Here is a 27418-nt window from a genome sequence, read left to right on the forward strand (position 1 = left end):
TGCTGCTCAACCCAATAATGCTCGGCGACTGCGGAGCATTCAAAATTAGCGGTTCGTAGAGTTACCTCATGCTCAGAAACCCAATCTTTCAATCTTCTACCAGACTCACCTACGTAACCCCACCCCACAATCCGGACACGTAATACGGTATACGGAACCACTCCGTAGGAAAGGAGGAACGGGTGTTTTCACCTTAGAAATAATAGATTGTAATTTCCTCCCCAGAAGTTGCACACATTGATTGTGATGGAGACGCAAAATCCTAACAAGACGTTCCAATACACCCGGATACTAGGAGATGATGTGGTAAGGTGAAAACAGGTGTTTTCATCTTAGAAATAATAGATTGTAATTTCCTCCCCCGGACGTTGCACACATGGAGACGCAAAATCCTAACAAGATGTTCCGATACACCCAGATACTAGGGGATGTAGGTGGTAGAGATAAATTGATTGACGTGAGGCAGGTTAGATTTCGTAACAAATTCGTGAGCCTGAAGCTCACATCTATCTAGAACATGAGGTGGATAGTCGCAATTTGAAAGCTCTGCCCTATTTTTAGAAATCTCCAATTGCCTGTCACCAGTCGAACTAGAGTGCGTCCAAGCACGGGAGAATAAAGTACGAGCAGTGCTACATAAATGACCAGGGGCGTGCGCAGAGCCATAATTGGTAAGTTGGACTAACACATCCAAAAAAGGAAGAGTATTATCAACCTCTAGTTCAATCGTGAACTGAATGACAGGCGACGGGGAATTGAGATATTGCAGCAGCCCAGATTCTGATTCCCAGGGTACAATCGCAAAAATACCGTTGCACTCTCACTCTCTGGTGTCGTTATGTTGACAATATTTTTGCAGTTGTACTCCCGGAATCAGAATCTGGGCTGCTGCAATATCTCAATTCCCTGTCGCCCGTCATTCAGTTTACAATTGAACTAGAGGTTGATACTACTCTTCCTTTTTTGGATGTATTAGTCCTATGCATGGATTCGCGTTTAGTAACTTCCATTTTTAGGAAGTCAGTGTGCGCAGGCCAATTTACCAATTATGGCTCTGCGCATGCCCCTGGTCATATACGTAGCACTGCTCGTACTTTATTCTCCCCTGCTTGGATGCACTCTAGTTCGACTGGTGACAGGCAATTGGAGATTTCTAAAATTAGGGCGGAGCTTTCAAATTGCGGCTATCCACCTCATGTTCTAGATAGATGTGAGCGTCAGGCTCACGAATTTGTTGTGAAATCTAACCTGCCTTGCTTCATTCAATTTATCTCTACTGTTCCGGGCGTATCAGAACGTCTTGTTAGGATTTTGTGTCTCCATCATACACGGTGTGTACAACTTCCGGGGAGGAAATTACAATCTATTATTTCTAAGGTGAAAACACCTGTTCCTCCTTTCCTACAGAGTGGTTCCGTATGCCGTATTATGTCTGGATTGTGTTGGGGGGGGGGTTATGTAGGTGAGTCTGGTAGAAGATTGAAAGATCGGGTTTCGGTGGTTCTACGAACCGCTAATTTCGAATTCTCCACAGTCGCCGAACATTATCGGGTTGAGCAGCACAATCTTGATCCCCAACGGGATATTGAAATCGTCGACTATTCACGTGATTACCGCCAGCGCTCATGGCTTGAAGCACTGCACATAGCCACCAATAATAGTACTACGAATCGCACGAGGGGAGTACACTTGCACTCTATTATAGAATGTACTGTATTGCAGTGCGATGAGTGCTGGCAATAATCACGTGTACATAATTCTGCTCTACTGACACCAGACTCGTGATGCATGATCATGCCCAGCTGACTTATGCTATTGTAACCATCAATATATACTGAAGTACACCATTCATAGACTAGCTGATGAAGAGGCACTTCGCTTCGAAAGCTACTATGTATTTTAATGCTTTTATTATATTATATTATACTGTTTTCTAATATAAATTAAATGTTTAAATATCAAATATTTTTTTTATAATTTGTTGTGTATTTTACTTTAATAGGATTAGATAGGACTTTAAGGACAACATACATATCCTCAGACAGGTCATTGATGATGAGCAAAAATGGAAAGTTCTGTATGAAGAATATTTAAATATTTGACTCTAATTTATTCTGAAATTTATTGCTCAGTGAAATGGTAGTTTGTCTTTTTTATATCTTTTTAACTATTTACGTGAAACTTTGCATAATTGGGGCAGCTGCTAAATCGGGCCAGAGTGCACTAGTCCCAACGTGTCCCAAATAATCAGAATCCACTGTACCTTAATCAGTGGGTACAATGACTGATAATATGTCCTATGTTAATGCTTGCTGCATTGACTGTTCAATTAGTAAAAAATGCTCCAAATATTCAGGGGTGAAATTGGCAGTGGGAAGGTTCATGTGCGCAAGAGTTTACTTTATCTTAAGCTTCCTGCTCTTCTTGCTATTTATCCTGTCTTGGGATGGTAGGGAAACGTAAATGAAAGAACCATTTTAGTGACCTCCATTTGAGATAGAGGGGGAGGGGGTAGCAATTATTGGATAAAAGGACATGCGTGGTATTTTTTTTCTATTTTTAATTCTTAAGTGATTCAGCTGTTTTTTTTTTTTTTTTTTTTTTCATAGAAAAAAATCTTGTCAATCTTATTATTTCAGATTTTAAATTGACAAGATTTTTTTTTTTTTTTTTATGAAACCCCCCGAACACGAGAGGTATTAGAACCTATAGTACTTAGTACTGTGCTTGGGTTGGAGGTTGAGAAGACGAAAGAAGATATTTGTTGACATTAGACTTGAACTTCTGTATACTGTAATTTTCAAGAAATACATATGAAGGAAGGTTGTTCCAGAAAACGGCAGTTGAATGAATAAACAAAGAAGATGAAAAGTAGGTTCTGTGAGTTTAGAGTTGGACAGTAAATGGATGTTGGCTGGTGGCGGCACGTGTTCTAACTATTTTGAAGGAGAGAGAGAGAGAGAGAGAGAGAGAGAGAGAGAGAGAGAGAGAGAGAATTATAGAAGCAATTCAGAATAACAGTGCCCATGGAAGTATCTGTAGAAAAGGCATGCAGCAGAAACAGTATTCTATGAGACAGCAAATTGAAGAGACTGTTAGAGATGAGTCATTAATTAACCTAACTGCCCTCTTCTGAATGGAATTTAGAAGCATGAAAGAGGTTTTGGGTGCACCACCCAAGATGTGGGAACAATATTCCATGGCTGGGCGGATTTTCGATTTGTACGGAGTGAACAGCTGTTTGGAAGAAAAGTAACGCCGGGAGCGGAAGAGAAAACTGGTTTTTTAGATGCAGAGAAGCAATATTTGCAATGTGCTTGTGCTTGTGCAAGAGAAAGATTAGAAGTCAGGGTAATCCCCAAAAGAGATATATCATCTTGCCTAGGAGTATCACGAAGATAAGCATAGGAGCCGAAGAATCCTTTTTTCAAGATATAAGACAGGACTGAGTTTTAAAAGGATTGAAATCAACTAAGTTGTCTTTGTCCCACTGGAGAATTACCGGGAGATTGGCATTTAAGGAATTGGTAGCAGATTTTTGGGAAGTTGAAGCTGATTGAGCAGCATAAGGTTTCATAAACTGGAAAGTGGAATGCAATATGCTATCATCAGCAAAATTATGGATATGATTTCTGGTCAATGGAAGAAGGTTATTAATATACAAGAGGAAAAGAGTTGGGGAAACAATGAACCTTGGGGGACACCAGCATAAGAGTAGAAGATAGAGACAGAGAGCCATCTACCATCACCTTCAGTGAGTTGCCAGAGAGCAAACTGGATAACCAATTACAAAAAACAGTTGGCAAACCATATGATGGAAGCTTGTTTAGAAGACCTTTATGCCAAACACGATCGAAAGCCTTTGAGATGTCAAGAGCAACTACTTGTGTTTCACCGAATCTTTCCATTGAATTTGTCCATAAATGGGTAACATAAGCCAGAATATCACCTGTAGATCAACACTGATGGAATTCGTACTGTAGATCGTTGATCAGACAGAAGATTTCCAGATAGTTTGACAGTTTGCGGTTAATTGATTTCTCCATTACTTTAAAAAGAGTAGAAGTAATTGCAATGGGACGATAATTGGATGGGAGGGATTTGTCACCCTTTTTAGGAACTGGCTGGACATGAGCAAATATCCAAGCAGAAGGAAAAACACCTTTGGAATAAGAAAGTGAAAAAAGCTGCAAAGAACAAGAGTAAGTTCAGGAGCGCAGGTTTTGAGAATAAGTGGAGAAATACCATTAGGACCTGGAGCTTTCTTATCGTCGAGATTCGTTTGTTTGTTTGTTTGTTATTTGGTTTTTAGGAGCATTAGCAACTAAGGCCATATTGCTCCGGGAATATGCGGTGGTCATTCCCTGACCTTTCCGCATCCTCCGTATTTGGAGGTGACGGGCTTGAACCCCGATCTAATCAAGAAGCATGTGCTATGCACTGCTGCTCCTTCCCACCTGGTCGAGATTCGTCAAAATCCTTCTAATATCCTTTTAATAGAAGACCACAGGAGGCATTGAATGGGGCATAGTGGGAGGTGTTTTACCAAGATCATCAATACGTGAGTTGGAAGGAAAATGGGATGCAAGCAGGTCAGCTTTATCCTTGCTTGAATTGACCATAGAACCATCTGGTTTTGACAGAGTTGGGCAAAAGTTGAGACCAATAGCTTTGGCAAGAGACCAGAATGTTCGTGTACCATTAGGGCACGAAGCAAGTTTTCTAATCTTACACTGTTCAAAATTTAGTTTGGACTGATTAGTTACTGCTTTACAATTGTTGCTAGCTTTGGTATAGGCAGAAAATGAAACTGAAATATTGAAAACAAGACAATTACGATATGCAACATACTTGTCTTGAACATCATTAGCACATTTATTGGAAAATCAAGGTTTGGATAAAAGACGAGATTTTAAGGTGGATTGTGGAATAAAGGATTCCATTCTTACAAGGATAATTTCACTGATACAATCTGAGCAAACATTGACATTACAAGTTTTGAAACAGTAATCCGACCAAGGAAAAGAAGAAAAGAAATCTTGTAGGTCATCCCATTTTGCATTTTTATAATGCCAAACAACAGGAGGTTGGGAATAGCCATGAGATAAAGGCTCTATTGGAGAAGAGACAATTGCCAAATTGTGATCTGAGGTGCCTAAAGGACCACTCACTTCAACCATGTACTTAGAAGGGTTATTTTTTGAGAAAAAGATCAAGTATGTTGACTGTATGGTTAGAATTGTCTGGTATTCTGGTAGGTAAATGAACAGTCTGTGCAAGGTCATTAGTAATTGCAAAAGCCTCAGCATCTCAACCAGCTGAGTCTGCGTGACTAGAAAACGGAAGCCAGCTGGAGTTATAAACATTACAATCACCAAGGAAAGTTGGACCGGAGGAAGTCAAAGAATTCCAAGTTATTAGTGGAGTTGGGAGAATGGTAGAGACAACAGATGAATGAGTTAGAGAGATTTTAAGCTAAAGAAGATCGAAAAGAGGAGATTCCAAATTCCCAAGTCTCTGACAGGGAATACCGGAATGGACATATGCAGAAGTACCACCTTTGAGTTGAATGGAATCATGCAGCAAATAATTTGGGCAACTGAGATGAGCAGTGGTTGAATCAACCGATAACTGAGATTCTTTCAGAAAAGGTACATGGGGTTTGGCAGACTGTAAGTGGAAATGGACATCATTGAGATATCCATTTCCACTTACACTCTTTGTGAAATGAACTAGGAAGTAGTAATAGTGGCATGTGATGCAAGAAAGCAAGTGTATGAGCTTATGCAGCATCAGCCAAAAAAAAAAAAAAAAAAATCACACCATTCCCTCTAAATGCCTGTCTAGTTCCTCCTTAAATTTATTGAACTTATCAACTTCCACAAAGACAGATGGAAGTTTGTTCCAGAAATTAACCACCCTCTGGCTAAAGGCAAATTTCCGCACATCTATTCTACATATGTCTTTTCCTGATTTTAATTTATGCTTCCTTAGGTTCATAATCTGAACAAGTGGAAGGATCCCATCAGAATTCAGCGTGCTCAACCCATTCAAGGCCTTATACACCTCAATCAGATCACCGTGCAGGTGCCTAGTCTCCAGCCACTGCAATTTGCAGAACTTAAGCCTCTCTTGGTAAGAGGATCCCTTCATTCCCCTCACCAATTTTGTTGCCCTTCTCTGTACATGCTCAAGCAAATCTACATCCTAAAATGAGGCCTCCAGACCTGTACTCAGTACTCAAGGTGTGGCCTGACCATTGCCTTATACAGAGGGACAATCACCTCCTTTTCCCTGCTAGCAAAATTCCTATATATCATTGACAAAACCCCATGACCTGCCCTGGCAGCCTGTCTGCATTTCTCAAAAAACTTCAGATCTGACTGCACAATTACTCCCAAGTCTTTTTCATTTTCTACCACCTTAAGTGTAGTACCACACAGTTGGTACGTTTCTCTGGGGTTACTTCTACCCATATGCAGTACTTTGCATTTGTCAAGGTTAAACTTCAGTTGCCACTTCTTAGCCCATCTGCCCAAATTATCTAGATCCTGTTGCAGTAGCACACTTCCATTACTGTCATTAACAACCCTGCCAACCTTTGTATCATCTGCAAACTTCGACACTAAGCCTGATATACCTTCATCAATATCATTGATAAATATACAAAACAACACAGGACCCAACACCGAACCCTGTGGGACTCCACTAATAACATTAGTCCACGAAGAGCAGCACCCATTAATTACCATCCTCTGTCTTCTCCCACTCAACCATCCTTTTATCCATTGTAGCAACTTACCCTTAATACCATTCTGCTCCAATTTGTACCATAGTCTTCCATGCACAACAGTATCAAAAGCTTTCCTGAAATCCAAATATATGATATCAAAATTATTTTTTTGCATCCAGTTCCTTTGTAACCACATCATAATATCCTATCAAATTTGTCAGATAAGACTTTCCCTTAACAAACCCATGCTGTGTCTGAATTATTGCTGCAGTCTTGTCTAGATGATCCTGCAATGCATCTTTAACCAGTGACTCCATTATTTTACCAGGAACAGAAGTTAAACTAACTGGTCTGTAATTACTTGTGTCACCCTTCGATCCCCCTTTGTGAATTGGGATACATTTGCACATCTCCAGTCCGTGGGGACCTCCCCTGAGTCCAAGGATGCTCTCATATCATTATGGCTAAGGGTTTGCTTAGTTGCTTTGCCACCTCCTTTAATATAACTGGATAGATCCCATCCACCCCTCGTGCCTTTCTTGTGTTTGGGAGGTTTAGATCTTTTCTCTGATAAGTTTACTGTATTAGTTTGACAATTTGTTTTGTATTCAATAGTAAGAAAAGGTGTGTGGGGGGGGGGACACGCTGTTTGAAATAATGAAATTTTTGGATATGGCAAACACATGGTAAGAATATACCCAAATCCTTGACGTAACGTGTCTCGACAATGTTCCCCATCATACACACTACTCGGACTCCCTACAGTCACTATCTGGCAGAGTAGAGGTAGCAAGATGATACACTAGCTGTTCCGAAGCCTCCTAGAGAGTTACCAATAGGTTCGGTCCGGTGTGCTAACTAGTGTCCGGCCTGCGAACACTGTTTTATAGCTGTACCCTCGAAATGTAAGGAAGTTTGGATCTTGCCATGGTGTTCATCATAACCTCAAAAGACATCAATCGTACTGCACGATGGAAGAAATGGGCGGGGTTGACCGAAACCTAGCTCTGGAGACTAAACATGGGTTCCACCACTCTTCAAGCTTCCAATAAGTATATACTGAACCCTCACATACAGCAAATTGTCATGAACCAAACTGTATTGCAATGAATTGAAGTGGAACCATTTAATTATGTTATTTGAATGATTAGCGGTTAGTAACTGCTAATTATTTGATTACGCCCATCACTAATATAAACTTTATTTACGTAAATGGAATGTACACAAATCAAAAGTACAGTCAGCATGAGCTCATCCTTATAAATTGTGTGCCTATAAGGGAAGTCATGTTTAGGCTAAAGGTCCATTATTGTCCTTATTAATTGCAGTCAGGATGAGTCCATCCTTATAAATTGTGTGCCTCTGAGGGAGGTCATGTTTTGGCTAAAGGTCCATTATTGTCTTTATTAATTCTTAAGCTATGATCTAGTTCAGATACAGAATTCTTACTCATTGAATAAAAAGCCGATACTGCTCATCTGCTATGACATCAGCCTTCCCCTTTCTATTCTTTTTCTTCTCACATGTTGCCAAAATGCCATCATAAAACAGACAAGCTATAACTACGAGTCATAAACGTTAGTATGAATGAGGGGACTGTCTCATACTCTGTGTACACTGAAACGTTGCTGTATATGAAGAGTTGGCTGTATTAAGATTAACTTGAAGCCCAGAGCTGAGAAAAATTTTTGTATTAATTTCTCTAAAAGTGTAATATTATGAAAATGCATATTAAAAATATAAATGCTGGAGAACACATTCACAAGAAAATGGAAATTCTTTATGTTGTAATAGTTATGCTAAGATTTGAGAATTTAAAAATTTTTATTTTTCTACAAAATATTTTCTTGAGTCAAGTTATTTATATCTGTGCTGGATTGATTTTATAGGTTACCAAGTTAAAACATCAGCTAGAAACAAAAAAATCATTATAATAATAATCATTAAGATAATTCAGAATCTGTGGGACTCTGTATTACAGAATTGCAAAACTCTTAATTTTGTGATGAGAAATAGGAAACCCATATACATAAATGTTTCAATATTTGAGATATTTTGAAATTTATCTTTGTTACTATTTAAATGTAGTGGTATACAGTAACAATCCTCACAGAGAAGAATTAAAAGCTGATATTAAATAATGAATTTCAAAGCTAACTGTTCGAGCACCACTTTGCCTCATCAAATATGGTGAAAGAGGGCGAAGTACAATAAGAGGAAAATGAAATTTGCTGCTGTGAAGTGTGTAGCGTGCTGCAGCAGCAATACATGGAACACTTCAGCAGTCGGTTTTTGGTACTGCCTATTCAGTGCATATTTCACTTGAACTGTATCACATGACATTACTATTAATCGTATCTTGACACATCTTCCTGTCAATCATTATATTAAACACAATTACCTAAAGGGATACTGTATAGTAAAGAGATCAGATTATGTTATGTTATGCGAATACGCAGGAAGGATTTAAGCAAAAAAAAAAAAAAAGGGCAATTCAAAATGAAAGTCTAGTTTAAAAAGAAGGTAGTTAGGGTAGTTTGACTATTTGGAAAGGATTCAACAAAAAAAAAAAAATTATTAGTGTGTGTTTTATTTTTTACTAGACTTTTGTTTGTGATAATTAACAGCCTAGCAAAGAGGTTAGGGTAGTTTATATGGCTATTTGGGATGGATTAAAATGGGAAAAAACACGATTGATGGTTTTTTTTTTTTTTTTCCCCCTTATTTGAATCCCTTCCGAATGTTGTATAAACTAGCCTAACCTTATTTTTTTTTACTACACTCTCATTTGTGGTAATTAGCAGCCTAGAAAACATGTTCCAATACAAATAAGCAATATCTTTAGTCACCTTCAAGATGGTGGGACTGATAGTAATCCTGGTTATAACTCCCATGTGCAAGCTCACTGTGGGTGACCACAAAGGGTGTGAACCAACGTAAGCAGGGGTCGAGATGTGGCATCCACACCACACAGAGGAATGCTGCCCCTCTGTTTTACCAGGCAATACTAGGTGGTAGATGACTCTCATCAACTGGTGCAATACCACCACTTTGCTTATTGGAGGCTTGAAGTGGTAGAACCTATGTTTAGTCTCCAGAGCTGAGTTCCGATCAACTCTCCCCAATCTCTTCCATCATGCAGTATGATTGATGTCTTTTGAGGTTATGATGAACACCATGGCAAGATCCAAACTTCCTTACATTTCAGGGTACAGTGTTTGCAGGCCGGACACTAGTTAGCACACCGGATCGAACCTATTGTTAACTCTCTGGGAGGCTTCCTGATCAGCAAGTGTATAATCTTCTCTACCTCTACTCTGCCAGATAGTGACTGGAGTCCAAGTAGTGTGTGCCGACCGGGCTAGCCGAGTGGGTAAAGTACCTGCCCGGCAACCCAAAGGTCGCGGGTTGGGCTTGGATCAAAGTACTGCAAAAACCTTGGGAGGTGCAATATGGCCACAGAAGCCGATGCGCCAACAACTACCAAATCAAAAAAAAAAAAAAAAAAAGTAGTGTGTATGCAGGGGGACATTGATCTGGGTATATTTTTACCACATGTATGCCATATACAAAAATTTCATTATTTCATACAGCATGTCCCCCCCCAACACTTTTTCTTACTATTGAATACACTACAAATTGTCAAACTAATAGAGCAAACGTATCAGAGAAAAGATCTAAACCTCCCAAACACTTCCTAGTTCATTCTACAAATATACATGATATCAGTTCTAATCTCAATTATGTAAATTTCAACTTACAATCTACCAAATCCCATGTACTTTTTCTGAAAGAATCTCAGTTATCAATTCAACTACTGATCATCTTATTATTCGCTGATCAAATTATTCGCTGCTTTGATTCCTTTCACTTCAAAGTTGGTATTTGTGCTTATGTCCGTTCCGGTATTCCCTGTCAGAGACTTAGTAATTTGGAATCTCCTCCTTTCGATCTTCTTTGGCTTAAAATATCTAACTCATTCTGTCAAATTCATCTGTTGTCTCTACAATTCTCCCAACTCCACTAATCACTTTGAACTCTTTGACTTCCTCCCTTTGCAACTTGACTTTCTCTGGTCCAACTTTCCTAACAGTGAGATGATTTTCTTTGGTGATTTTAATGTTCGTAACTCCAGCTGGCTTCCATTTTCTAGTCACGCAGACTCAGCTGGTTGAGATGCTGAAGCTTTTGCAATTACTAATGACTTCAAACAGATTGTTCATTTACCTACCAGACAATCCTAACCATACAGCCAACATGCTTGATCTTTTTCTCAAAAACAACCCTTCTAAGTACACTTTTGAAGTGAGTGGTCCTTTAGGCACCTCAGATCACAACTTGGTGATCGTCTCTTCTCCATTCGAGCCCACGATTTTCTCATGGCTATTCCCAACCTCATGTTGTTTGTCAAGGTGCCTCCGTAGCCAGGTGGGAAGGAGCAGCAGTGCGTAGCACACGCTTCTTGATTAGACCGAGGTTCGAGCAATGGGTTAATGCCAAACAACAACAACATGTTGTTTGGCATTAAAAGAACGCAAAATGCGATGACCTGCAAGATTTCTTTTTCTGCTTTTCCTTGGTCGGATTACTGTTTCAAAACTTGTGATGTCGATGTTTGCTCAGATTGTGTCACTGAAATTATTCTTGTAAAAATGGAATCCTTTATTCCACACTTCACTTTAAAATCTCGTTGTTTATCTAAACCTTGGTTTTCCAATAAATGTGCTAATGCTGTTCAAGAGAAGAATGTTGCATATCGTAATTGTCTTGTTTTCAATTCTTCAGTTTCATTTTCTGCCTACACCGAAAGCAGTTATTAATCCGTCCAAACTAGATTTTGAACAGGGTAAGAGAAGAAAACTTGCTTCTTGCCCTAATGGTAGTCAAGCATTATGGTCTTTTACCAATGCTATTGCCCTCAACTTTTGTCCACCTCTATCAAAACCAGATGGTTCTATTGTCACTTCAGCAAAGGATAAAGCTGACCTGCTAGCATCCCATTTTTCTTCCAACTCGTGTATTAATGATCTTGGTAAAACACTTCCCACCATTCCTGGTGCGCTCCATTCATTTACTCCTGTGGTCTGCCATGAATAGGATGTCAGAAGGATTTTTACGAATCTTGATGCTAAGAAAGCTCCAGGGCCTGATGGTATTTCTCCACTTGTTCTCAAAACCTGCTCTTGAACTTACTCCAGTTCTTTGCTGCCTTTTTTCACTTTCTTATTCCAAAGGTGTTTTTCCTTCTGCTTGGAAATTTGCTCATATCCAGCCAGTTCCTAAAAAGGGTGACAAATCCCTGCCATCCAATTATCGTCTCATTGCAATTACTTCTACTCTTTTTAAAGTAATGGAGAAATCAATTAACCACCAACTCTTAAACTACCTAGAAACCTTCCGTCTGATCAACAATCGCCAGTATGGATTCCATCAGTGTCTATCCACTGGTGATATTCTGGCTTAATTTACCCATTTATGGACAAATTCAATAGAAAAGTTCGGTGAAACACAAGCAGTTGCTCTTTACATCTGAAATGCTTTCAGTCGTGTTTGGCATAAAGTTCTTCTAAATAAGCTTCCATCTTATGCCAACTGTTTTTTATAATTGGTTATCCAGTTTTCTGTCTGACTGCTCACTGAGGGTGATAGTAGATGACTCTGTCGTCTAACTTCTCCATTAATGCTGGTGTTTCCCAAGGTTCGGTTCTTTTCCCCATTCTTTTCCTCTTTTATATTAATGACCTTCTTTCATTGACGGCGCCTCCATAGCCAGGTGGGAAGGAGCAGCAGTGCGTAGCACACGCTTCTTGGTTAGACCGGGGTTCGAGCCCGTCACCACCAAATACGGAGGATGCGGAAAGGTCAAGGAATGACCACCGTATATCCCGGAGCAATATGGCCTTCGTTGCTAATGCTCCTAAAAACCAAATAACAATCTTTCATTGACCGGAAATCCTATCCATAGTTTTTCTGATGATAGCACATTGCATTCCACTTTGCAGTTTGAGAAACCTTGCCATGCAAAAACAGTGAAAAAAGACATGCACAAAAAGCAGTTTCAGCTTCTCGAATATCCACTACCAATTGCTTAAATGCCGATCTCTGGGTAATCCTCAAGTGGGGCAAAGACAACTTAGTTGATTTCAGTCCTAAATCTCAGTCCTGCCTTTTATCTCACAAAACAGATTCTTCTGCTCCTCTGATTTCTAGGCAAGATGATATATCTCTTTTGGGGATTACCCTGACTTCTAATCTCTCTTGGCACAAGCACATTACAAATATTGTTTTCTCTGCATCTAAAAAACTTGGTTTTCTCTTTCGCTCTCAGCTTTATTTTTCTTCCAAACAGCTGTGCACTCTGTACAAATCGGAAATCCGCCCTATTATGGAATATAGTTCCATCTGGGGCGGTGCCCCCAAAACCCATCTCATGCTTCTAGATTCCATTCTGAAGAGTGCAGTTAGGTTAATTAATGACTCATCTCTAAAAGTCTCTCCACTCGCTGTCTCATAGACGTACTGTTTCTGCTGCATGCCTTTTCTTCAGATACTTCCATGGGCACTGTTCTGAATTGGCTTCTATAATTCCCCCCTCCCTTTCAAAACAGTCTGAACATGTGCCGCCACTAGCCAACATCCAATTACTGTCCAACTTCAAACTCAAGGAACCAACTTTTCATCTTTCTCATTTATTTATTCAACTGCTGTTTTCTGGAACAATCTTCCTTCCTGTGTATTTCCTGAAAATTACAGTCTACAGAAGTTCTAGTCTAATGTCAACAAATATCTTCTTTTATCAACCTCCTACCCATGCACGGTACTAAGTACTATAGGTTCTAATACCTCTTGTGTTTGTGGTTTTCATAAAAAAACAAGTATCTTTAGTGCAAAACACAGTCAGTTGCTTAACGTGATATTAGGAAAGATTATGATATGGTTCAATTGACACATGAATGTCACCGAGTAGGTGTTACTAAGAATTCACCGAATTCGTTGTATAGCCAACTCAGTGAAGTTTGTGGTGGCTACATGTTGAATGTATTGGTATAGCTACAGACTGCTATGGTGGAGTTTCATTTTCCTTTTTTTGTACTTAGCCAAAGAGTTCGTGTTTGCATTTGGTTAGTAATGCACTGACATTTATTGACATTTACTCTGACATTTATTGTAACCTCCAGATAATTAGTTGAAAATATACTGTGTTGCATGTCTTTTTAATATCTTATATGTGCCTTCACCTGACCTGTATGAATACTAAGAATAGAATTTTAAATGCAATATCCCTTTGAAATATTTTGTTCTTATAAATTTGCAGTTCGTTGTGTAATCTTTAACATGTATATGATATCGTACTCTAATGTAATTGTCAGCTCCTTAGACATAAAAAAAAGTTTCACACTTTGTCATTGTTTGTGTACTATCCTTTTTAAATAAATATAAGTTTTATATAATGATTTTATAGTTGTGTAAATTGTGGGTCAGCAGCTGGTGGCCCACAATTTACATGACTAGAAAATCATTATATATATTCCTTTTTGTATGACTGTTATTGTTATCTATATTGTGCATTAGCATTAAAGCTGTGTTGCACTGTATGTAGCCCGGCAACCTAAAGGTCGCGGGTTCGATTCCCGCCTCGGGCTTGGATCAAAGTACTGCAAAAACCTTGGGAGGTGCAATATGGCCACAGAAGCCGATGCGCCAACAACTACCAAATCAAAAAAAAAATCACTGTATGTATTATGTCTGTACAAGTGCATGCTCTTGTACAGACAGTTTGGCCGTTATGTGGTCTGAAAAAAGAAAATCCCTGAATACCTCAACTCTTCTAAGTTCTCTGGGAAAAATTTTCGCGCCACTTGAGATCAGCTAACTACGTCCCTGATTGAAAAGGCCTTTGAGAATCCCTTCTCTCTCCAGTGGAATTTGAACTCGAACCTCAACTGAGTAATAAATAGTAAAACTACTATACTTGTCACCTAGGACTTTTTGTGCAGCCCACAGCAGCTTATCAATAAACTAAAATGGATCTACAAATTTTGGTAAACTGAAAATGCAGGAAAACAAGTAGCAGGAAAGAAAGTTAATATCGCTGGTCATACTTTTTTAACTTGTAAGCAAACTGATGATTGATTGTAACGAAGAAAGAAGGTGTCTGTTTATATTGATTGTTGATGAAAGGGGGAGGGGAGAAGGGGAATTAGTAAGTTTAAGAAATGTCTGGTCTGAATATGGCAGAAAGCAGCAGGCTCCAAAAAGTTTGTCATGCCACTTAATGATTAGAAGTAATCAGTGTTGGCTTACTTTAATCTGATATAGAAAAATAAAAAAATCACAACATGCTGTTCAAGGAAAACATAGAACTTTCCATAGTCCTTTATTGATATGTATCTCTTTTTTGCTTTGTACCCCTTCTATTTTCTTCTCCTCCTTCCTTTACTTTGTTTCTTTCCTGTCCCAGCTTGCATGCCTCTTTTTATTCTCTGCAACATTCACACTACTGAAGTGTATATATAGGACGTAGTTGAAGAGTTAAAAAATCGAATGCTAGATAGTAGATCCCTAGCCCGTCTCCACTTGCCAGGAATGGTAATGTCTGTTCCAGCTTGCTGGAGTGGACTAGGCAAAGTGGCCAATCATACAACATGAACAGCATAACCCAATGCTACCCTATGATTCTTATACACCACTACATTGATTGGCCTTTATCTGTACAGTACCTACACATAATAATGCAGAGTTGCCATAGTTTGGCTGGGCTTTATTTTATAAATAAATAAAAAAAAATAAAAGTCTTTGATTGGTGGAGGATAATTGAAGTCTGGCATTGTAAGGGATTGCAGTTGCAAGATGTATAAAATGAGTACAGACAAGGTATTAATGTATAAAGGAAGTGATAAACATTTAGGTAAACAATGTGTTTAAAAATGTGGTGTTTCAAGGGTATTCTCTGGGTTCAGATTCAAATGTGCTGTGTGCAGAGAGGAAGAGTACTAAGGATCAATTGACTGCTTCGAGGGGGAGATATTCGTTTGTTTTGTTTAGTTTTTCTTTTCAGATAACCATCATGAGTGGTGGTTATCTGAAACCACCATGATGTGCTTCCCTCAGTCTTTTGTCACTTATTGTAACAATTGTAAGAGATTAGATCTCTTGAAGTATATATGGATGTAATATATATATTCATATATACTTCAAGAGATTAGTTACTAATTAACAATAAATAATGTCTCGTAAATTTAAAAGGCCTGTCTCATTTCCTTGGATTCTTTTTTGTATTACCTGTATGTAATGAATTAATATGGTGAAGGATATTATTCATTGTTAAAATGATTAGTTGTAAACTCCTCACTTTTGTGGTCATGATGGAGTGTAAACATAAATATTATTTAATGAATGCATACCTTTAATGTTAAAAAATGTATTCTATATTATTTTTTTAGTTTAAATGTGGAAATCGTGTGAAAGAAATCTATCCATATATACTTCAAGAGATCCGTCCTACATTATCAGAACTTGGAATAGATACTCCCGAAGAAATGGGATATGATAAGCCTGAACTTCATTTATCATCTGTTTATGAAATTGATTAAGTATGTTATGAAAATCAGATTTTGATATATTGAGTAATTAAATTAAATATATAATAAAACCTCATTATACAGTTGTAGTTAAGATGAAGAAGCTTTCAATCCAAAATTTTCACTCCTTTTCTAGCAAAATAGGCATTTCTTTAATTTTGGTTTGGTTGATAAGAATTTTTGCATATTACATATTTAAATCCTGTAACACAGAATTATAATCTATATATAGTGGATGTCCTTTTATCTGGCATTTAAAAAAAGAAGTGGTAACTATCAACAGCAAAGTCCAGAATTATTCCACTGTATAGTATTAGTATCATAATGGCTAAATGATGCAAGGAAAGTAGGCTTTTTCTGTTTGTGCCAAGGGAAAAAAAATCTATGATTCATACTTTCCCTGTCATCAAAAAGTGCCTATCCAATTCCACTTTTAACTATACAAACTAACATCTTCAACTACTGTTGCAGGCAATTTATTCCACTGATCTACAACACAATGCCCAGAAGCAAACTTTGTGAGATCCAGCCTTCTGTTACTCCCCAAAAGTTTGTATTTGAGCCTCCAGGCTATTTTCTCTTTTGCCAGTGAAAATATATGTCCCTCATTCATTTTACTGATTTCTCTTCAGGGCTTTATACACCGATGAGCCAAAACATTATGACCAGCAAGTCGTTATGCAAATCAAAGCAACTGCAGGTGCACTATGGTGCAGGTTGGGACATGGTACAAAAAACACCTGATACTGAGCTACGTTAATCAGTGTTACTTTTGTTCTTCAGATGGGAAAGGCAGCGGACTTAAGTGAGTTTGATAAAGGCCAAATTGTAATGGCCAGAAGACTGGGTCTGAGCATATCCAAAACGGCACTGCTGGTGGGGTGCTCATGGTCAGCTGTGGTCAGTATCTACCGAAAGTGGTCCGAGGAGGGAAATCCATGAACCGTCAGTGAGGTGTTGTACAACCACGGCTCATTGATGCTCGAGGTGAGCAAAGGCTCTCCTGGGTGGTACGTGGCAACAGAAGGGCGACTGTGGTGCAACTCGCCGGTAATTGGAATGCTGGTGACGGGAGTAATGTGTTACAACACACAGTACATTGAACCCTGCTGAAAATGGGGCTATGTAACCGCAGGCCACTCGAGCGCCCGTGCTAACCACGGTTCATCGGTGACAGCACCTACAACAGGCACGTGAGCATCGAAACTGGACCTTGAGTGATTGGAAGAAGGTCGTCTGGTCTGATGAATCACATTTCCTGTTGCACCATGTGGACAGCTGGGTATGTTGCGTCATTTACCCTGGGAAGTGATGGCGCCTGGATGCACCATGGGACATAAACAAAACTGGTGGCGGCAGTGTCATGCTTTGGGCGATGTTCTGCCAGGATACCCTGGGTCCAGGCTTGTTAAAAATTCAGGCTTAATCAACAAAGAAACAAAAACATTTGAATGAATGAAGCAGCAATAGAGATTTTCAAGAATACTGCAACAAAAGATATGGTATGGTATGATCAAACAAGGTGTTAAAGCATTGTCTTTTGTTCCAAATCTATAGAATTTCTTCCGTGAGGCAGCATCATGAAACAGTTCATAAATGGCTCTGTGATAATAGTGAGCAAGAACAAAAGGAATATCTTTCTCAAGCAATCAACACCCAAAAAATGCAACCAAATGTTTTGCAGTAATTTGTTCCAGGTTGTCCTAACTTAGTGGTTTCTAATTTTCAGCTTTCAGAGATTATTAAGGATTTAAATCCTTAATAATCTCTGAATGAATAGAAACAGTGTAAAAGAAAGAACATTAAACCTGGAAACAAACATAGTAGAGCAGTTAACAAAAGATATTGGATCATATAAGTTCCTTTCTATTTGTCTTGATGAGAACACTGATATTACATCAACAGCTAGGCTAGCCATTATTGCTCCATTTTGTAAGGGTGATGAAATATCGAAGAATTAATCAGTTTATTAACTTGACCTGACCATACCACAGGGTCTGAAATATGTAAGGCAGTAGTAAATGAGTTATCTAATTAACAAATTTACCTTTCAAAAATAGTTTCAGTGACAACTGATGGAGCACCCAGCATGATTGGTAGAGAGTCAAGTTGTGTAAATTTATTGACAACTTATGTGGACATCCATTAGTAGGCTTTCAGTGTGCTGTGCATGAGGAGGCTTTGTTCATAAAAGCTGACCTTAAGGAACTTGAAAATGTGATGAAAATTGTAACCAAAATAAACAGTTTTATTTATTATTATTATTATTATGAGCCATATGGTGCAAGGAAGCCTGAGGTTTATGCTGCAACAGCCAAAAAAAAAAAACGAGTTACCCTGAGAGAGAGAGAGAGAGAGAGAGAGAGAGAGAGAAGTAGAAAGGAATCGCCAAGAAAGAGAAGAATGGTGATATCCGGCTCAGGACCCTGGGTGTGCCAAGCCCATACTCACCAGATGTGAGCCTCTGTAGTTAAATTTCTGTGTGTGTCTTGAACAAAAGACAGTTGAAGAATTTACTGAGCAAGGTGAACTCTGCTGGACTACTTATATGCAATGATGTTCATTGGCTTAGTTGAGGTTCTGTCCTCAAACAATTTATGGTGTTTGAATGAAGCTTGTCTAAACAGACAAACTGATGTATGAAAAATTGTATTTTCAAGAATTAACTGATATTAGCATTAGCATTAGTAGAGGCATATAATCCAAGAAAGCAAGCTTATACAGCATCAGCCAAAAAAAAAAAAAAAAAAAACACTTCCCATTTCACCCATCCATTTGCTCCAAACGTTTGTCCAGTTCTTCCTTGAATTTATTTAATCATCAACTTCCTAAACGACAGTTGGAAGTTTGATCCAGCAATCAAGTACCTGATCGCTAAAGGCAATTTTCTGCACATCTGTTCATACAACTGCCTTTCCTAAATTTGAGTTTATACCCCCTCAGGTTCGTAATCTGAGAAAGAGGAAGAATACCATCAGCATTGAGCTTGCTCAATGCTGATGGTATTCTTCAGGGCCTTATGCACCTCAATCAGAACCATTCAAGGCGTTATATGCCTTGAAAATGTGAAGAAAATTGTAATACTCCTCAATCAGATCACCTCGTAGGTGCCTAGTCTCCAGATGCTGCAATTTGCAGCATCTGGAGACTAGGTAAGAGCATCCCATTGTTTCCTTTGCCAATCTTGTTAACCTACTCATGGTGTGGCCTGATAATTGCCTTATACAAAGGGATAATCACCTCCTTATCCCTGCCAGTAAAATTCTTGTATATCATTGGTAAGACCCCCCTGAGCTGCTCTGGCTGCCTGTTTGCACTGCTCAGAAAACTTCATATCTGACTGCACAATTACACCCGGGTGTTTTTCATTCTCCACTAACCTGCGTGTAGTACCACATGGTACATTTCTCTGGGGTTACTGCTACCCATATGCAGTATATTGCATTTGTCAATGTTAAACTTCAGTAGCCACTTCTCGTTACTGTAGAGTTGTAAAAATTGGGAGGAAGGAAGAGACATAGCACAAAAACTGGCAAGGCTCTTCACAAAATGCATAAGAAAAGGTGTGATGCCTAAGGAGTGGAATAATGCAACCATAGTTTTGCTGCATAAGAAAGGAGATAAATCAGAAATTGGAAATTATAGACCAATTAGCTTGTTATCCCACATCTACAAGTTGTTCACAAGGGTCATTACTAACAGATTAGAAAGAATACTTGATGAGAATCAACAAAAAAAAAAGAGCAAGCTGACTTTAGGACAGCATTCTCAACTATGGATCACCTTCACGTAATGTCACAGCTAAGAGAAAGAAATGTCTGGGACAAGTCATCGGCTGTAATAATAAATGGCTGGGAGTCGAGAGAAGAATAAATTTTGGATGGATAGCATTCAGGAAATATGATCACATACTGAGAAGCAATATCCCAATTTGTCTGAAACGTAAAATAATGAACCAATGTATTCTACCCACTATGACTTATGGAAGTGAAACTTGGGCACTCACCAAAAGAATGGAAGAGAAGCTAAGAATGACACAGCGAAGAATGGAATGAATTGTATTGGGAATCAGACTGTTAGATAAGAAGAGAAACGCATGGATTAGGCAGCAAACTCAAGTAAGGGACATTCTTATCAAAACTAAAGAACTAAAATGGTCTTGGGCAGGACACATAGCTTGAAGACATGATGACAGATGAACTAAGAGAATAACATAATGGTACCCAAGAGGAGCTAGAAGACAACGACGGAGATGGACAGATGAAATTCATGATTTTGTGGGTATTAAATGGATGGCCATTGCACAAAACAGAAGAAACTGGAAAGTTGCTGGAGAGGCCTTCATCCTGTAGTGGATTGATAATGGCTGATGATGATGAGCCACTTCTCAGCCCATCTACCCAATTTGGCAAAGGTAAAGAAAGCCAACCCAAGAACTATAATAGAGTAAGATTATCTGCGAAAAGATCTAAACTTCTCAAACACTTCCTAGTTCATTTCACAAATGTACATGGTCTCAATTCTAATCTCAATGATGTCCATTTCCACTTGCAGTCTGCCAAACCCCATTTACTTTTTCTGACAGAATCTCAGTTATCGGTTGATTCAACTACTGCTCATCTCAGTTGCTCAAACTATTCGCTGTATGATTCCTTTCACCTCAAAGGTGGTACTTGTGCATATGTCCGTTCCGATATTCGTTGTCAGAGACTTGGTAATCTAGAATCTCCTCTGGATTAAAATCTCTACCTCATTGTGTCAAATTCATCTGTTGTCTCTACCGTTCTCCCATCTCCACTAATCACTTGGAGCTCTTTGACTTCCTCTCTTTGCAACTTGACTTTCTCCAATCCAACTTTCCTAACAGTGAGGTAATTTTCCTTGGTGATTTTAATGTTCACAACTCCGGGAATGTTAATGATCACCGGGAATGTTAATTCATATACCCACATGTATTGTTTCTGTAAATTGCATGTGTTCTCTGCTCAATTTGCCTGTTTTTCTGGAAGAAAAAAAATCCCAGTTTCTTGGGAAAAACCTTGCTATCTATGCCTGAGACCGACTAACTCAACCACGGAGTGAAAAAAGGTTCTTCACGTCATTGACGTGTATCCACTCATCTGGATCTCAGATGAGTGGATACACGTCTCCTGATCCGATGAATCCCATCTCTAGTTATTTCAAGCGGACAGGAGGGTGTATGTATGGCGGAAACCGCGTGAAGAAATAGAAGAAATGGAAAGGCTGCTAAGCATATGGATTGAAGACCAAACCAAAAATAATCAGGAGCAAGCTTTCTCACAGTGAAAGAGAAAGCACTAACTATATATGAAGACCTTAAAAAGAAATCCCCAAATCCTGCAGAAGTGGCTCCTTTTAATGCTAGTAGTGGCTGGTTTAGTGGCTTCAAACACTGCTACTCTTTTCACATTGTTAAGCTGTCTGGTGAAGCCACAAGTGCAGATGAGGGAGCTGCAAAGGCATTTCCACCTGTGGTACAGAAAATAATTGAAGAAGGCAGCTACACGTTGGATCAGATTTTCAATCTGGATGAAACAGGCCTGGAAATGTATGCCTTCAAGAACCTACATCTTTAAGGCAGAAGCACATGCCTCAGGATTTAAGGCTGCAAAAGATTGCTTAACTGTGATGTTCGCCGCCAACGCCAGCAGAGACTTGAAGTTAAAACCAGTAGTGGTTTATCACTCTGCCAATCCGCGAGCTTTAAAAGGAATTGTGAAATCCAACCTTGGTGTTCACTATAGGACTAGAAAGAAAGGTTGGATGACTGGGCAAATATTCACTGATATTGTAGTTTAAGCTTACCATGATGCTTTCAAGAATTATTGAAGAAGAACTTAGATTTTAAAATTCTAATAATTCTTGATAACGCACCAAGCCATCAGACGGTTGCTGAACTCTCTCCGAATATCAAATTCATCTTTTTACCTCTGAACACCTCTCTACTACAGCCCCTTGACCAGGGTGTGATAGCAGCATTTGAGGCGTACTATTTAAGCTGAACATTCAAGATATTAATTGCTGCTACTGAAGGTGACAAGGCACAAACTGTTATAGAATTTTGGAAAAGATTTAACATCAAAGTTGCCATTGAACTTTGATGTTGAATTGCCATTGTAGAAGCCTGGAATGATGTTACAAAAGACTGCTTGAATCGTGTGTGGCAGAAACTTATCCCTCATTTAATTCGTGATTTTGAAGGCTTTGAACCTTCAGAGCAACTAAAACAAATCAAAGCAGGTTGTGTTGCTCTTGCAAAAGAAGTTGGTTTCGAGGAAGTAGAAAATGAAGACGTAGAAGAGCTTCTAGAGTCTCTCAATGAGGATCTATCTACTGAAGACTTGCAACAACTTGTTGCAGCCAGTCAAGTGGAAAGTCAAGATGAGGATGACGATGAAGTCCAGCAAGCTGCCCCACGAGAACTTAAAACAGCAAAGTTATCAGCTGCTTTAAGTGGAATTGAAAAACACCTGCAGTGGATTGAAGATAATGATTATAATGCTGAACATAGCAGGGTAGTGCTTGGTGGCATTCAGACCCATTCGGAACCATATAGGCAGCTCCTGTATGAAGGAAGGAGGCAGAAAAAGCAACAAAAGCTAGATAGCTGTTTTAAACCAGCACAGAAGAAAGAAAATCAGGATGGTGAATCACACCCTTCCACATCAGGTATAACAACATTTCATTCTAAGAATGATAACCCTCCTTCTACCTCTTCGCTATAACTCACCAGCTACAGACATTCACCACATCCACTTCAAACAAGCAAACTTTGTATCTTGTCAAGGTAAAATGCTATATTTACTGTAATATTTATTAGAAATTTAAGATGTGTTAGCAATTTTATTGAGTTTCTAACTTTTTTTTTAGTGTTTTACTTACCAGACTGAATTGTTTTTGCGTACTCTGCCCCATCCTTATTTTTCCCATAAGTCCTGTTGTTTTTAATGCGCGAAATACCTCAATGCGGAGACTTCTAGGAACACATTATAGCAGAACTGACTGTATTTTTCAGTTATATCTTTCAAAACAGTATTGATATGTTGTTAATTTTTGAACAGGCTTTTGGAAAATGCATTTTCTTTCATTTGCTGTTATAATTGTGTATTAGCAGTACAGAAAAAGGAATATATGAAAATAAAGCTATAAAATAGAACTTTCAGTATTCTCGCTTTCTAATAATTTTTATTATGTATAACTTATCTGAAAATGCTGTATAAAATTAAATGATAGTATTAGTCTCTAAGAATTAATAATAATAATTTGCTTTTTAGAATTTCCATGCACAAAATTTTTTCATGAACCTATCAGCAGTTTTGGCACATGCTCTCAAAAATGTTCGCTAGCCCTGACCTACTATAGGCTATCTGTAAAACTATATACAGGGTGTCTCAAAAATATTGGTACAAACGTTTAGGGGAGGTAGGTAACATCTGAAGGAATGTTGTTGTTATTTGGTTTTTAGCAGCATTAGCAACTAAGGCCATATTGCTCTGGGGATATGCGGTGGTTATTCCCCGACCTTTCCACATCCTCCATATTTGGTGGTCACGGGGTCGAACCCCAGTCTAATCAAGAAGCGTGTGCTACGCACTGCCACTCCTGCCCACCTGGCTACGGAGGCACCTAAAGGAATGTGAATCGCATAGGAACCCATAACCGGAAATGTCACCGTAAGTCGGTAGACGCTGCTGTTCATCAGTTCACAAGAGGGAAAATTTCTGGTTTACTCATTCAAACAGTAGTCACTGCACGAAGAGCATGCATCGATATACAAACTGTGAGCTGGCAGATATGCACCTAGTGTATGGATTAGCAGAGGGCAATGGGCGAGCCGCTCGACAAATTTATGGAGAATGCTTCCCAGACAGACATTTAGAGGTAACAGGAGTAGTGCGGGCAGACCATATTCGACACGAACTCCCGCCATGGAAGAAAGTGTGTTGAATGCCGTCCAGAATAATCCTACTACCAGCACACGTGCCGTTGCCTCTGCCTTCGGAGTGTCTCGTTGCAGTGTGCAGCGTGTCTGGCACGACGATTCCTTACACCCCTTTCATCTCCAAACGGCTTAGTTACTGCTCCCCCATGATCATCCTGCACGTGTGGCTTTTGCGCAGTAGTTTCTCCAAGAAAGTGTTCAAGACTTGAATTTTCCACCCTATGTTTTGTTCACGGATGAAGCTTATTTCACTCGGGAAGGCTTATTCAATCAGCACAATGCTCATGTGTGGGCTCATGACAACCCACACGGTGTGCGCCCCCATACGGCACAACATCGCTTCGCAATAAATGTGTGGGCAGGTATGGTCGGTGACTGCTTAGTCGGCCCATACCTGTTACCATCCCACATGAGCTCCGCTAAATATCGGATCTTTCTTGAACAAGTTCTACCAGGGTTACTTGACAATGTTCCAGCAAATGCGAGATGCAACATTTGGTTTCAACATGACGGGGCACCTGCCCTTTATGGAAGGTGTGTTCGTGACCATTTGAACAGGCGTTTTGGGCTTCAATGGATTGGCCATGGTGGACCCATTGCCTGGCCCCACACTCACCTGATTTATCGAACCTTGATTTCTTTCTGTGGTGGGCCCTCAAATCTATCGTGTATGAATCGCCTGTGGAGACGGAAATGAATCTCGTGGCGAGACTCGTCTGCGCTGCTGCTACTGTCGAAGAAACTCCAGGTATGTTTGACCGTGTCCGCCAATCCATGCTGCGTTGGTGTCACGCATGCATCGCGTCTCGTGGTTGAACCTTTGAGCATCTGTTGTAACATCATGAAATGCATCCATCTCGTACTCCATTGTTAATATTATGTCAAATTAATGTTTGCCACTAATTACTGTCTTGTGTCATTTTTGCTTATTGTGCCTCTGCTACTACTTTCCCGTAACGTTTCCGGTTTTGGGTACCTATGCGATTCACATTCCTTTAGATGTTACCTACCTCCCCTTAAACATTTGTACCAATATTTTTGAGATACCCTGTATTGTAGCCGAAGCACTGGATATTATGTTTTTTGACGTCTGCTGATTGGAGAAATGAAATGTTCTTGGTCCGCACGTAAGTCTTCTTCTTTTTTTATTTTTTTTATAATATATGTATAAATCATGAATTATTACTGTTTGTTTCCTAAAGCACCTGAAAGGTAACACACTGTTCGTATTAACTTATTTTTTATTTTTAATAAATGAAATATTGTCTTGAATAATGGGGGTGTGGGAAATTTGTTATTTTATGGGATATAATTTTTTATTTTTTTTTCATTTTATGAATATAAATTGATTTGTGTAAACTTTGAAATACTCTAAAAACTGCAGTTCAGTTCTAATGAATAATGAGTGTCCTGGGATCAGAAATAAAAATCAATGTATTAGTTATTTCCTACTTTATAATTTTGTTTCTGATTAATTCTCAACAAAATCACACACATTTATTTATGTGTGTGTAAAATGTTAAACGTTATATGTTACATGTAACAAAATCATTTTTGTTATATGTGAAATTATGACTATTTTGTTATATGTAAAATTATGACTTGTATTGTCTTCTCCCTTTTCTTCCTCAGGTAAAGAATTATTAATATAGCAGTTAATCAGTTTCCAAATTAAGAGGCATAAGTTGGAAATCCCTTGTAAGTAGTTGTGGTGAAGATTCGCATTGTTCATATACAGTATAGAAAATTTTAATTTTCTGAAATGTATGATGTAAGTAGTAATAAAATAAGTTTCTGCTAACCAGTTTGAGGCATGACTTTTTCTCTTAGATATCAGGATTTATTCTTTTATCATTTTTTTTACATATCATTCAAATATGGTAAGTGGAATGTTGCCATTAAAGCACTGTTTTGCACTGAAGAATAGCAGTAATTTTTCTAATACGTTCTTGAAAAATAAATTCCTAAAAATTAATACATATAGAATACCATCGTGATGATGAATAAGATATATGAATATCATTATTTTTTTTTTTTTTTTTTTTTTTTTGAAACATCTCACATGAAAGGCTTAATAAACAGTAATCTCCCAAACACCATGTGTCCTGAGATGGATTTAAAAATCATGAGCGATTTTCCAGTCTGTTACAGCATCATCGATACATCTTATTTAACGAATGCATGTATTACCTATGATGTTATATGTACTATACTGAAACTGTACAAAATAATTTTATGCCGATTGGCCACAATGTCTTATTATTCCTTGTGGAAATAGTTACAGTAGAACTGCAGTAATCTTTTGCTTGTGTTACAATGTATGATACAACATATGACACAGTCCTTGTACCTAATACTGTGAAAGTGTTGCACAGTATTAGGTACAAATGTTAATGAACAGAATTATTTTCTATTATAAGAATAGTGGTACACAAAAATGGATCCACTGTACAATTAAAGCTTATGCTGTACACTGTAATATATGTAAAAAAGTACTGCAGCTAATGGTAACTACTCTGTTTTCCAGACCATAAGATGCACTTTTTTTCCTGAAAAATATTCGTAAAATTCCCCTGCTTCTTATGGTGCAAAGATATGCCAGATGCATATAATGATGTTTTTATCCCAAGATGTGGCTGGTGACAGTATGTTCAAAACATACAGGCATCCTTCTGAATTAGCTAGCACTTATTGTATGGCCAGTTAAGATAACATGTGATGCAGGTGAAAAAAAGAATGGTTGTAAAATTTAATATTCAGTTAGCTGTAAGTCCAGGAGGCTTTAGCCATCTGTAGCCATTGGAAATATCAAGTAAAGCATCCTTTATAACATTTGTGCATTATCAACAGTACTAATTATACAGAAAAAAAAATTAAGGATTTCATTCTAATTTATTTGCTTTCAAAAGTTTCTGTCTGTTATAGTTTCTAAAGATGAGCAAAAGTACATAAGATTGAGCTTTGAGTTCATAATTAAAATTTATGATGACAAAAATCTGAACATTACTGTACACCGTGCTACCAAAAGAATTGGATTCTAATGAATAAACACTTTTTATGCACATTTTATATAAATGTTAATGCTTTTTAAAAATATAAAGGAAACAAGAATATAATTTTAAATTGACCTGCCAAGTAGAA

The 27418-nt window shown here is 38.4% G+C and overlaps 1 protein-coding gene across 1 annotated transcript in view; it reads left to right on the plus strand.

Moving 5' to 3' along the window:
- The window catches only part of COX5A (Cytochrome c oxidase subunit 5A), a 58829-nt gene extending 32748 nt beyond the window's left edge, over window positions 1-26081 (plus strand). The window contains exons 3-4 of the mRNA XM_090390397.1: window positions 16177-16326; window positions 25910-26081. Coding sequence (XP_090246523.1) covers window positions 16177-16326 — 150 coding nt within the window. The 3' untranslated portion in view covers window positions 25910-26081. The remainder of the gene's footprint in view (window positions 1-16176; window positions 16327-25909) is intronic.
- Window positions 26082-27418: the final 1337 nt, after the last annotated feature.

The sequence above is a fragment of the Mastigoproctus giganteus genome, chromosome 2, assembly GCF_048544385.1.
Source record: "Mastigoproctus giganteus isolate SK-2022 chromosome 2, ASM4854438v1, whole genome shotgun sequence".
NCBI lineage: Eukaryota > Metazoa > Arthropoda > Arachnida > Uropygi > Thelyphonidae > Mastigoproctus > Mastigoproctus giganteus.